The 14193-nt window shown below is 39.0% G+C and overlaps 1 protein-coding gene across 6 annotated transcripts in view; it reads left to right on the top strand.

Annotated features, from left to right (window-relative positions):
- Positions 1-386: 386 nt before the first annotated feature.
- LOC126279088 (coiled-coil domain-containing protein 186-like) overlaps positions 387-14193 on the top strand; it is a 183766-nt gene continuing 169959 nt past the window's right edge. For 2 of the 6 annotated variants that reach the window (XM_049979551.1, XM_049979548.1), the window contains exons 1-3: positions 433-855; positions 958-1408; positions 6863-7070. In XM_049979551.1, the coding sequence (XP_049835508.1) occupies positions 762-855; positions 958-1408; positions 6863-7070 (753 nt within the window). In that variant the 5' untranslated portion in view covers positions 433-761. Of the gene's footprint in view, positions 1409-6862; positions 7071-14193 lie in introns of all 6 variants that reach the window. The other 4 variants (XM_049979550.1, XM_049979547.1, XM_049979546.1 and 1 more) reach the window with 4 other exon arrangements.

Raw genomic sequence — 14193 nt, 5'->3', positions numbered from 1 at the left:
CTCGTCTGTGGCCTGGGCCGACAACATGTTGGCCTGACCTGCTACGAGAATAATTTTCTCGCAGAAGACACAGAATATCGTCATCACGTAACCCAAGGACAATTCACATAGGTAAGGTTTTTATTTTCTTCCCCACAGGAACAGTATTTTCATGCTTACACTGCCGGAGTCAAGTAACATAACACAGCCACGAGGCAACGCCAACGACCCGTGCCACACTTTTCGGTTGATTCGCAAGTGGTGATGAAAAATAATATTCTAAGTGTTTAGTTTGTTTCGAGTTCCATAATCTAATCCTCGTTGCTTAAGTTATGTTTTACGTTGTTTTCTTAATACGTCATGAGTGTCAAAGAGCTACATAAAAAGAAAATGCTGGTGGGAGCTGTAGACTATCGACAGACGTCGACTAAGTACCGTAGACGTCATCAGGGTGGCAGTCAATGAACTGCATCTCTGGCTGTCAAAACTTAGTATGTAGGTTATGTTTACGTTACAGTTTAGGACAAAAAAATGAAAGTTTCTTCTCTCACAAGAGGTACATGTAGTGTCTTAATGTGGCAAACTACTGTGCCCATCGTTGGTCGGAGGTTATTATATAATGCGTAATGGTAGCATATTGACATCACAATAGGGCAGCAGAAAGACAAGTAATTAGCGTTTGCCGAAGTGCTTAATGGATTTAAAATATTTCTAGTAATGTTATCCTACGAGTGTACAGGATGTAAGCTGCCTACAATATTAGTTTTTAGCTGAAATGAAACATGTCTCACTGTCGTGAAGAAAATAATGAATACAATGAAATCATGACATTACATGCTAATTCAGAGAATTGTAAACAACAGTCAAACATTTCAGGTAATTCGTCACCAGAAATGGTTGCATTAAATTGGAGTAATAACTCTCAGCATGATCAAAGTGAAACGGATAACCCGAACAGTACTTCTAACTCTTCACCAGAATTCATCACATTGGCGCCGTTTGAAGACCAAAAGAATGAAGAGCTAAAAGCTGACCTATCCGTAAATCCATCAGCAAACATTACTCCGCTGAATTCGAATAATAAGTGTTATGTTAGTGATGCCGACTCAGAAAAATTAGAAAGGTTAAGTCCATCACCCGAAAGCAGACACTTTTTTAGTACTAATGTTAATGCTGAAAATAATGAAATGTCGCAGGAGAGTGACTCCGTTGCGTCTCCACACATTGTTTATGACAACAATAATGTGTGTATTCAACAAGAAAGTGAACAGTTTTCAAATGACGTAGTGAGTGCGAAAGTTCTTGTAGGAAAATGTTTTACTGGTGCTAATGGAGTGAATTGTGATAGTTCTGAAGGAGATGTGGCCCATTCTAATGTAGTAACACATCTAAGTGAAACTATAACAAATTTAAAAGCGGAAATATCAAGGTAAGTAATGTCAGCTCATATACATACAATAAAAACATGATTTTATTTCCTGTACCTCTGTCACTTTCAGAAAAAAATGTTTACAGTCATCTCCAAGAATTTTACTTGATATAGCTACGTTACTTCTATCAGTTCTACAGTGGGGAGGAGCTGACATTACTGTAGTTTATCTTTTCTTTTCCTTTCATGGCCACATTCAAGAAAGAATATCCTTGTGTCTGTATGCCCTCAACTTTGTTAAATGGAATATTTTTAGCAACCTTAATATCATGCAGTGAAATAGCCCCTGACTATGATTCATCTCCAAAATTTTGAGTTAGTCTTTCATATAAATCCTTTTTTTCAATTTTTGTTAGACACACACTGTTTATTCCGTCATCCTGTGAACTAGTCATCACAAGTGCACACCTACAAGGGTATAAAACAATCGAAGTTATCAAAGGCAAAATGAGGCATCTTCTAGTATTGATTATTTCCTGCTGTTAAACTGTCAGAAAGTATTTGTATATTCAAGTTAAAAGTCTTACAATGAAATTACCAGAAAAATGCTACCTTGAAAAAGGATGCAACATTTTTTGTAATATTAAGTAGATGCAGTTTATTGTTTCTAACTAATTAGTTACTCTCCGATGTCATACGGAATAATTTTTTGGGGTAACTGCCCTTGGACAAAAGTATTCACTGCTCAAAAGAAAATGGTTAGAATAATATTTGGGGTTCATAGTCGCACATCTTCTAGGCATCTTTTGAAAAGATTGGGAATTCTTACAACAGCCTCACAGTACATTTACTCACTAATGAAATTTGTTCTTGACAACATGAACCAGTTTGAAAACAGTGACTTTCGTGATTATAATACCAGAAAAAAGGAAGACTTACACTATCCTTTACTCAATCTGTCTTTGGCACAGAAAGGGGTAAAATAAGCTGCTATAAAATTTTTTGACAGATTACCAGATGAAATTAAGTATGTGATGACAGCAGTAATTGCTTCAAAAATAAATTGAAATCATACATCCATGACAACTCCTTCTATACCATAGACGAATTCTTGAATAGGAATAAAGAAATCTATGAATGTAGTATATGCATGTTGTGCCATTTAAGGGAATGGGGTAAATAATAGAAATAACACTGTATTGTAAAATATATATATGTAGTCTCATATGTGCATTTCTTGTGCACTTGACACGTTTCACATCATAACGGTTACTGTACCGTGTGATTGATCGATGGAACACATAACTAACTAACTAAACAAACTTACATGACCATCTCTTTATTTATTCTAGAGCAACAAGTGAATAACAAGGATAGTGACTTATTTACAGTGATCATTACTCATGCTTTACAGCTAATATAGAGTCAGTTTTTGAATCTAGATAAACTATATACCTTTTGTACTAATCAGATGCTCTGTGATAAAATAGTTCTAAAGGGCATTTCTTTGGTCTGTGCGGGATAATGGCAGCGGGAGCAGCATTAGTAGTAGTATTAGCAGTAGCAGTAGTTCGTAATGTATAAGTAAAAGCTATGATTCCTCGTGGTCAAAGCTGATACATGTAATGTTGGCATTCCTTAGTGTCTGGTTGTGAGATTTATTTTTCCCCATCTTACTCTGTTACATGTTGTCGTTGTTGTTGTTGTCGTCTTCAGTCAGAATCTCAACAAACTAAGTGACTAACAAAGAACTCTTTGATGCAGTATTCCATGCTAATCAATCCATTGCAAGCATCTTCATCTCTGCATAACTAATGCAAATCTACATTCATTTGAACTTGTTTAATGGAGTCAAGTGTTGGTCTCCATATACCATATATACCTCGCGCACTTCCTTCTGTTATCAGATTGATGAGTCGTTGATGCCTCAGAAGTAGTTGTGCCATACATTTCTTTACTCCCTGATTTGATCCAGTATCTTCTCATCTCATTAGATGCCTAATCTACCCGTCAAATCTTCTATTCCTCTATGGCCCCAAACATCAAGAGCTTTTATTCTGCTCTTGACTGAACTGTTTATAATTAAAATTTCACTTCATACAAGGATAGGCTATGCTCCACACAGATATCTTCAGAAAAGAGATCCTGACTCTTCCATTTATATTCATTGTTAGAAAATAGACTTTTCTTATTATTGCCAGTCTGTATTGTATATCTTCTCTACTTGGGACATCATCTGTTATTGTTGCTTCCGAAATAGTAAAACTCATCTAGACCCAAATATTTTCAGAGTCCCATTTGCTAAACTAATTCACTCAGCAGTGCTTGATTTAATTCAGCTGATAGTTGCATTCTGTAGGTGGCTTCCCCTTTCATTTCTTTCCTCTAGTACATGTTCTCCTACTGTTGTTACTTCTCCTACTATTGAACTCAAGTCTCCGATCGTAGCTGAATTTTCTTATCCATTAACAATCAGAATTATATCCTCCCTTGTTATGTTAGAGAACTTGAAAACATGTCCAGCTTCAAAAAACAGTTAATGACGTATCTACTTTAGCAACAGTAATACCTTCCTCTGTACATGAATGCACTTCATCTCATTACTTCCTTCTTTCCCCCTCCTTAAATCTCCCTTCCCCAAAACTCGCTACACTAGTAAACATCTACTTTACACACCAAGATATCAATGTACATCTGCACAAATCTTCATTACTATTGCCAATTTTTCTCATGTTCATCATTATTATTAGATTTTTTTACTGTTATTATTATTGCTTTTATCATAATCTGTATGTATAGCACCTGTTGTAAAAATACTGCCAGCATTTACTTTATTAGGTCTTAATCTTTATTCATATTGTCACTAGAGTAATCTAATTTTTTTATTAAAACTATTGTCATGATGTAACTCTGATGTGTGAAATGCTGCATGTGTGGAACACTGGTCTGATGTAGGAGAGGGCCTGATGGCCCTAATCTGATCAGTCTAAATAAGTAAATAAATAAATATGTCATTGTACATTATTTCAATCTCATCTCTACACATGCAACTAGTAACCAGATAAATTTGTTGTACTGAGGATGTTGAGTCTATCTTGGCTATGATAGTTTTGTGTTCTATTCCTTTTATTGTTACTGTAATTTTTTGACTGCTTGTGATGCAATTAAATCCGTGAGTAGAGGTGTTGCGTGTAAGGGAAAACAACCAGAGCCGTACAGCAGAATGGTGGTCGTAGGAGATAGAAGTGGCAGTTGGAGAAAAGAGAAACACATTCAACTGGTGGCTGAATAATAAATTGGAAGTAACAAAACCATTTACAAGGAAAAGAAGAATGATGTGATTAAAAAAAAAAAAAAGGATAGCAAAGAATGAAGCATGGAAAAAGGATATGTGCCAGTGTCAGTAGCAAACTGAGATATTGGAGAGCGAAGCAAGTGTGGTCAGTATTAAAAGGACTTCGATGAGAGACAAAAGGCAAAACCAATCTTCAGCTGATAACACCAAAAGAATGGGAATAATATTTCGGGAAATTATTGAATGAGGGTAGAGAAGAGTGTGCCTAGGAAGGAACAGTGAAAGAAAAGGAGCAGGAAGGGCAGGACATCAAAGTTTTAGAAACCAAGGTGAGTAAGGTATTAAGAATAGTGAAGAATGGTAAATCGCCTTTTCCAGGCAGTATCAATATGGAGCTCTTAAAATATGGTGGTGACAAAATCATGAAACCAATAACACAGTTATTCAGCATAATGTTACATGGAGATTCAATGCCCAAGGAAGTAAAGCTGGGCTATATTAATACTATATTTAAGAAAGGGGATTGCAGAAGCTGCTCGAACTACCGAGGAATTTGTGTTATAAATACATTAATGAGAATTTTTGGGAAAATCATTAAAAAAGAAGCTGGAAATAAATTTTAAAATCCAGGAAGAACAATGTGGCTTCACAGCTGGTAGATCATGCATAGACCATACTGTCACATTACAAAAGAGCTTGGGGAAAGAGAGAGAGAGAGGGGGGGGGGGGGGGGGGAAGAAGAAAAATGGGATTAATTGTCATAGATTATAGATTTAGTAAAAGCATATGATACAGTCCCAAGGAAACTATTTTGGCAAGCATTACATTTGACAAACATAAAGGGTCCTTTAAAGTAATAAAAGAAATATATAAAGATAACATAAATTAAATGAAAACTGGTGGTACACTTTCACAGAAATGAAGAACAAACAAGTGTCTGTTATTAGGCTGCCCCATGTCACCAACATTATTTAAAATCTATGTAGATATCAGTCTTAAGATACGGTCTCGTAAATGCAATAGGTTGGGACTAGAAATGAAATAGTGCATTTATTTACATCAACTACTATTTGCTGATGATCAAATAGTTATAGCACAAGATGGGGAGGATGCAAATTATATTTGTAACCAATCAACAATGGAATACAGAAACTGGTGATTGAAGATTAATTACCAGAAAACAGAATGCCTCACTAATGATCCAGATGACTTATACATAGAGGGAAAGAAAATTAAGAAGGTGAATACTTTCTGTTATTTGGGATCCATTTTAGAGTTGCAGGGAAAATCAGAGGTAGAAATTAATAAAAGAATTAGCAGTGGAAGGAAGGTCATTGAGATGCTCTACTCAATCTTATGAAGCAGAAATATAATAAACCGAACCAAAAAAATCACATATAAATTAATACTAGAGGTCACAGTTATGTGTGGAGTGGAGACTTAGATTACAAATTTGAAACACCTAAGAAAACTGCAAGCAGTAGAAACGGACTTTTTAGAAGTTCAGCAAGAATTTCTAGAAAAGAGAAAGTAAGAAATGATGTAATAGTAAAAAGAATGGAAATAAGAGAAAGAATGCATGATGTGATGGTTAGAAGGAAGTTACAATGGCACAGCCATGTAAGGAGAATGGTGGAAGCCAGAATTCCGAAAATGATCCTGGAATGGGAACCTGAAGGGAAGAAGAAGAGAGGGCGCCCTATAATCACGTGGCTCCAAAATGTACAATTAACAATGAGAAGATTTGGCACAGAGGAAGAAGATGCACTAGATTGAAACACGTGGAGGGACATCCTGAGGAGATAAATTAAGATCTTTGCGATAGATGTAATAATTTCCAGGTATTTGTTATGTTGGAGAAAAACTTTTGTATTGAGGAAAATCTCAGTAAATTAAAAAAAAAATTGTTAGGTTAATTTTTTGACTGGATGTAATGTAATTAAATCCATCACTAGCTACAGTTTTGTGTAGATCAAAAACAGAAGTGTCAGATAAGCTGAGAGGCTCAGAAGACACGTGTAAATACTTCATTTAGCCTCAGAAGGAAAATGTATAATTCTTGTAAACTTCATCTAACTTTATATATGTGTAGTTGTAATTTATGTCAATTGGTAGAATAAGGGTGATTCTTTACTTCCTCTCTCAATTTTTAAACATTTGCAGCTGTTCTGTGAATAAATAAATGTAATCATTTAGTTTATTTTTACATTTCTTATTAGATTAGAAAGTGAGAACCAGCGATTACAAGCAGACAGATCCCATGAGATATATGTTGTTCAGTTGGAGGCACTCGAAAAGTCTATATTGCAGTACAAAACTGATCTACAACGAGCAGAACAAACATCAAAACAACAGGCAGTGCAGGCAGAGGCCGCAGCAAAACAGCAGTCTTCCGTTATACGTGATCTCCAAGAAAAATTAGACAAAGTAAGTACCGTTCTTTTTATAAATGTTACTGCTGTGGATGTCATCCACAAAGTGAGCTGTAATGCAGTATGGAATAAAAACATACAGATATTTTAATGTATGCCATAATTTTAGTACCTAGAAAGAAAAGACACAGGAAGTAAAATTCGGAGTATGTGTAGAACACTGTACCAAAAACGTGTAAGGAGATCTCAGTGCCTTCTCTTGCATGACCAGAATTGTCAGTGGTATGCCAAGCTCAGTCTAAGGAAAGTAGGTAAATTGCAACCACAAAAACTGCTACCAGTGTTCCACAACAACACGAAAGCTGCAAAGGTGGCTGAATTTTGGTATTTAGGTAATAGCTTGCCATATGGTATTATTTTGGCCCCCTCACAAGGTGCTGCTGCAACAATGGTGCATATGTAGTACTATTGTTGTACAGTGTGCAAGCAGGTGCTGGATCATGCTCTGTTACCTGATCCTGTGTGCATAATTTACTCATTTATACAGGAATCATTTGTCAATGATAAAGCATTTGTGATTATAATACAATTAAAATTAATACCTCAAAAATATACATACACACAGAATATAAAAGTATACTTTATGAGGATAGGCAAAGAGTAAGGGCAGAGATGTAAGTCGAGGCGGAAGTGTGGAGGCAAAGATGTTGTTGAAAGACAGGTGACGTATGAGTGGCAGCAACTTGAAATTAGCGGAGATTGAGGCCTGGTGGATAAAGAGAAGAGAGGATATATTGGATATATTGAAGGGCAAGTTCCCATCTCCAGAGTTCGGATAGGTTGGTGTTGGTGGGAAGTATCCAGATAACTCAGACGGTGTAACACAGTGCCAAGATGTGCTGGCCGTGCACCAAGGCATGTTTAGCCACAGGGTGATCCTCATTACCAACAAACACTGTCTGCCTGTGCCCATTCATGCGAATGGACAGTTTGTTGCTGGTCATTCCCACATAGAAAGCGTCACAGTGTAGGCAGGTCAATTGGTAAATCACGTGGGTGCTTTCACACGTGGCTCTGCCTTTGATCGTGTACACCTTCCGGGTTACAGGACTGGAGTAGGTGGTGGTGGCAGGGTGCATAGGACAGGTTTTACACTGGGGGCGGTTGCAAGGGTAGGAGCCAGAGGGTAGGGGAGGTGGTTTGGGGATTTCATAGGGATGAACCAAGAGGTTACGAAGGTTACAAAGTTTGCCAAGGTAATCCCATTCCTGATGTCCAGGTGGAGCTTCAAGGAATCCTCAGAACCTTAGGCCCCCTACAAAACGTTTCACCTGACTCCATCAAACTCCTGACCCCACCGACACCTCGCACTCCTACCTTCTACCTACTTCCTAAAATTCACAAACCCAAACATCCAGGCCGCCCCATTGTAGCTGGTTACCAAGCCCCCACAGAACGTATCTCTGCCTACGTAGATCAACACCTTCAACCCATTACATGCAGTCTCTCATCCTTCATCAAAGACACCAACCACTTTCTCGAACGCCTGGAATCAGTACCCAGTCTGTTAACCCCGGAAACCATCCTTGTAACCATTGATGCCACTTCCCTATACACAAAGATCCCGCACGTCCAGGGCCTCGCTGCAATGGAGCACTTCCTTTCACGCCGATCACCTGCCACCCTACCTAAAACCTCTTTCCTCGTCACCTTAGCGAGCTTCATTCTGACCCACAACTTCTTCACTTTTGAAGGCCAGACATACCAACAATTAAAGGGAACAGCCTTGGGTACCAGGATGGCCCCCTCGTATGCCAACCTATTTATGGGTCGCTTAGAGGAAGCCTTCTTGGTTACCCAAGCCTGCCAACCCAAAGTTTGGTACAGATTTATTGATGACATCTTCATGATCTGGACTCACAGTGAAGAACAACTCCAGAATTTCCTCTCCAACCTCAACTCCTTTAGTTCCATCAGATTCACATGGTCCTACTCCAAATCCCATGCCACTTTCCTTGACGTTGGCCTCCATCTGTCCAATGGCCAGCTTCACGCATCCGCCCACATCATACCCACCAACAAGCAACAGTACCTCCATTATGACAGCTGCCACCCATTCCATATCAAACGGTCTCTTCCCTACAGCCTAGGCCTTCGTGGCAAACGAATCTGCTCCAGTCCTGAATCCCTGGACCATTACACCAACAACCTGAAAACAGCTTTCGCATCTCGCAACTACCCTCCCGACCTGGTACAGAAGCAGATAACCAGAGCCACTTCCTCATCCCCTCAAACCCAGAACCTCTCACAGAAGAACCCCAAAAGTGCCCCACTTGTGAAAGGATACCTCCTGGGACTGGATCAGACTCTGAATGTGGCTCTCCAGCAGGGATACGACTTCCTAAAATCCTGCCCCGAAATGAGATCCATCCTTCATGAAATCCTCCCCACTCCACCAAGAGTGTCTTTCCGCCGTGCATCTAACCTTCGTAACCTCTTGGTTCATCCCTATGAAATACCCAAACCACCTTCCCTACCCTCTGGCTCCTACCCTTGCAACCGCCCCCAGTGTAAAACCTGTCCTATGCACCCTCCCACCACCACCTACTCCAGTCCTGTAACCCGGAAGGTGTACACGATCAAAGGCAGAGCCACGTGTGAAAGCACCCACGTGATTTACCAATTGACCTGCCTACACTGTGACGCTTTCTATGTGGGAATGACCAGCAACAAACTGTCCATTCGCATGAATGGACACAGGCAGACAGTGTTTGTTGGTAATGAGGATCACCCTGTGGCTAAACATGCCTTGGTGCACGGCCAGCACATCTTGGCACAGTGTTACACCGTCCGAGTTATCTGGATACTTCCCACCAACACCAGCCTATCCGAACTCCGGAGATGGGAACTTGCCCTTCAATATATCCTCTCTTCTCGTTATCCACCAGGCCTCAATCTCCGCTAATTTCAAGTTGCCGCCACTCATACCTCACCTGTCTTTCAACAACATCTTTGCCTCCACACTTCCGCCTCGACTTACATCTCTGCCCTTACCCTTTGCCTTTAAATATGTCTGCTTGTGTCTGTGTATGTATGGATGGATGTGTGTGTGTGTGTGTGTGTGTGTGTGTGTGTGTGTGTGTGTGTGTGTGTGAGAGTGTGTGAGTATATACCTATCCTTTTTTCCCCCTAAGGTAAGTCTTTCCGCTCCCGGGATTGGAATGACTCTTTACCCTCTCCCTTAAAACCCACATCCTTTCACCTTTCCTTTTCCTTCCCTCTTTCCTGACGAAGCAGCCACCGGTTGCGAAAGCTCGAAATTCTGTGTGTGTGTTTTATTCATTGTGCCTATCTACCGGCGCTTTCCCGCTTGGTAAGTCTTGGAATCTTTGTTTTTAATATATTAGTTCCGATGTGGAAGTTTCTTTATATATATATATATATATATATATATATATATATATATATATATATATATATATATATATATATATGGTAGGAATACCTTTGACAGCGTTGTGTACTACTTAACAGAGGAACATTTTGTGGGCTATGATTGATTGTACCAGCATGACACTGTGCCCTATCATAAAACAGCATATGTCAGGCAATGGTTTGTGGGCAGTAACATTTTTGCGATGGACTGGCTAGTCTGCCCAGAGTCCAAACTGAATTCAGTGGAACACTTTTGGGATGAGTTGTTATGTCTACTTCGCTCCAGACTCTCACGTCATCACTACTGTCGCTGGTTTCAGCTCCTGTGGAAGGATGGGTGACCATTTCTCCACAGACATTCGGACACGTTATTGAATATGTCCCCAGCAGAGTTAAAGCCATTAAAGAGACAAAATGTGGACACACCTCATCTTTATATCTGTGTCTGGATACTATTGATCAGATAGTATGTATGTTTCTCGTCTGACAATCCTTTTACTAAAATTTTACCATCAACAAATGTGTAAACTATCTCTACCTCCTGCACCCTATTTTCCAAATAAGATTGGCACCACTTCTTGCTTTTGTATTTTTTAGTCAACAATGTTAAAAATATTGGACAAGTCTACAAGTATGAAAACACAGCCATCCTTGTGAAGAGCTTAAAGTACTACTTTTGTGAGCTCTGTAATGGCCAATAGTGTACTTTTTCCCCTTCAGAAACCAAACTGTGCCAAGTTAAAAATATTGTGCAACTTGTATTACTTATTAGTTTTTTATTAATGATTGATTCAATTATATTTGAGAATGCAGGCAGAAGTGAAACTGGTCTGTAGTTTTCAAACACTCCGCATTACTTTTTCTTGGTAATGACACAGCTCATACGTTTTAGACTCACTTGAAGTGAAGGACTGATTTATTATGTTTGATAATAGGGCTCCTCTCTGTGCATGCCTCTAGAACAGAAACAGGAGCCTTTTGCAGTTTCTTGTTTTTGACATCCCATGCTACTAAACTTTCATTCCCAGCATTATATATTTGTTTTTTGTGAACGACTTTTTTGCAGCAAGCAGTACCATCTTGTAAATTTTTATACCTCTGATAGTAATCTAGGAACTGAAAATTATTGTTTATCTTTTATGAAGAACTGCCAAATATAAGGACTGGGAGGATTTTCTGATACTTGTGGTCGTCCATCTATTTTCCTTGGATGCTGCTGCAGAAGTGGCTACTCCTTAAAAATTATTTTAAACATTGTGCAGAGTTTAGAGATCGTAGAATCTTTATTGTGTTCCATATAAACTTTATCCCAGATTTGATTTGTCAAGGCCCTAGAAAAAAAATATGTATTTTCCATCTGAGAAGTTCCTTTTATAGACCTGCAGTTTTGCAGATCTACAAAAAGGCCAAGATCTCAACAAGTATTTTACAATTTTAGGTGCCAATATATGTAAGCACGTGGCCTAAGAATGACGCTGGACTCTTTGATACCCTAATGGCAATATTTTCCACTTGTGCCACACCAAAAGTGCCCAAAGTATTTATGAAATTATTTCTAATTCCACACTCAACAGCTATGTTAATATTCATGTCTCCACATATTATTATGTTAGTTTTGGTGACTGGGACTTTCTTTCAGTACCTCAGTTAATTTGTTGAAGAAAATGTCCACATTACTGAGTAATACACACACAGAATAAATAACTTCCTATGATGGTGTAGCTTTGTTGGTTCAGTGGCTGCCAATTGAAATGTTTATCTACTCTAATTGTGGTTACATCTTATCTAGCTTTGTCATGTGTGTAATCTCTGATACAAGTACTTGGTCCCCCATTCTTTAATGCAGTTCTAAAGTAGCAACTTGCATATTCAGATAATGATATCACAACACACTGTATTTCATTATTTCAGCACCACTGCTCTGTAATGCACACTGTGCTGTTCCAAGACTGTAAGTCAACTTCAAACTGGTGTACTTTATTTTCAATTGATTTATTTTAATTTTGCTGAATAACAGATAATGCTGAGAAAATTTGAGTGGTATTTGTGCACTTCATTGTAGTACATTCTATCTTCTGTTTACGTAATGAAGAAATCTCTTAAACTGATTGAGAGGGGAACCTGGTGTCATGTTTCAATGTAAAAAGGCCTAGTCCTTCTATCCATGACAATAGGTTTCTGACCACATGTGGCCCCACACCCAACTGCTATACCCTCACCAGTTAATGTCATCAAACTCTCTTTCCCAGTCCTGTAGAGGTGCAGAACGTGCTTAGTGTAATATAATTCAAGATCGATTCTGTCATCTGTGAGCTGGACTTGTGGTGCAGTCATCATTGCACTTATTTCCATTGTCTAGAAATGAAAAATGCCTAACACTGCATTGGGCACATGAATGCTGTCACTAACATGCTGAATGACAAAATTCTAACTTTTCAGTCAAGTACAACTCTGATAGATCCTAGAGTAAAGACTGCATATAGGTTAAGTTCTGCTAAGTGACCACTCTCTGCATAATTACTTAATTTGTTAGTAAACCAGGTAAACACCAAGGAAAGTGGATTGGGACTTCATTGGTTTCAATAATCAATTGTGGCCCCTGTGTATCGAATGTAGTCTGATCAGCTACACCAGAAAGATTGTAAAGCTTGAGTTATTGCCTCTCATGTAGGCAACTCCTTATGATGACACTGTCAAATGGCATTTGGGAGGCATAGAATGTGCAAGCCATCTTTGAAGTGTAAGTGGTCACACTGCTTCTCAAACTGCTCATTCATCTGGCATATTGACCATTTTGGTTGGTTGGCAACATATTAGAAGTCCTCCACCAACCATTGTTGATGATTTATAAAGTCTCATGCAAAGCACATGGAGGGAGGTCCCAAGGAACGTGTCTTCAATTCTATGCAACCATATTTAGAGGCTCTTATTGCAGCAGCACTAGAGTCTTCAAACCATACACAATTCCAAACATCAGAAATATTACACAGTGCCATAGTCTAAAACATGTGAGAGTACAATACAAGAATACTGTATTCAAACTGACAAGAAGTCAGTCTGCAAGCAAATATTAACAGTTTGTAAAACTAAGGTAGTAGCTAAGGTTGTGTTTGCTTTAAACTGTAATGTGACAGTTAGCATTCATTATGCATTATCATACATGTGGAGGTCTGAAGTACTGGTTAGTCGCAAAGGGAGGATGCAGTTTCAGTATGAACATCTCAGTCTACCCACTGATAATGTTCACCATAAATGCATCAACATGCCAGGGAACAATTGCTTAATGGGGCCCACCCACCTTTCACATGACAAAATTCGCGATCTGGGACTGCCATGCTCCTCCTGATGCCATGTGTGGGTTACTATAGCTGATGCAGATGTTCAGTGGATTACTTCCTCCAAAGGGACTGCCTCAGTTACTGTTGCCACCTGTGCATGGCCAGAATGTCAAAGCTACAAGGTTCTGATAGGACACAAAGTGACTGCCCAAAGTATACACCCAGTACTGAGAGTAGTGGGAGAACTTATGTCAGCATTGAAGACAGCACCCAGTGTCCTTGAATTCAAGCTGGTTTATACCTGAGTTGGTACCATAGCGAGTTCTGTAGATCTCAGCACTGTATGGCTGTGACTTCATAGATTTCTCTTCCGCTTTCCACAGTCCACTGAAGTAGGGGCACTTGATGGTTAAAATATTTCAGTTGATGATCTTTGAGGTTGATAAGTTCACCACACTCTTAACT

The sequence above is a fragment of the Schistocerca gregaria genome, chromosome 6, assembly GCF_023897955.1.
Source record: "Schistocerca gregaria isolate iqSchGreg1 chromosome 6, iqSchGreg1.2, whole genome shotgun sequence".
Classification (NCBI taxonomy): Eukaryota; Metazoa; Arthropoda; class Insecta; order Orthoptera; family Acrididae; genus Schistocerca; species Schistocerca gregaria.
This window is presented reverse-complemented; position numbering and strand designations above follow the sequence as displayed.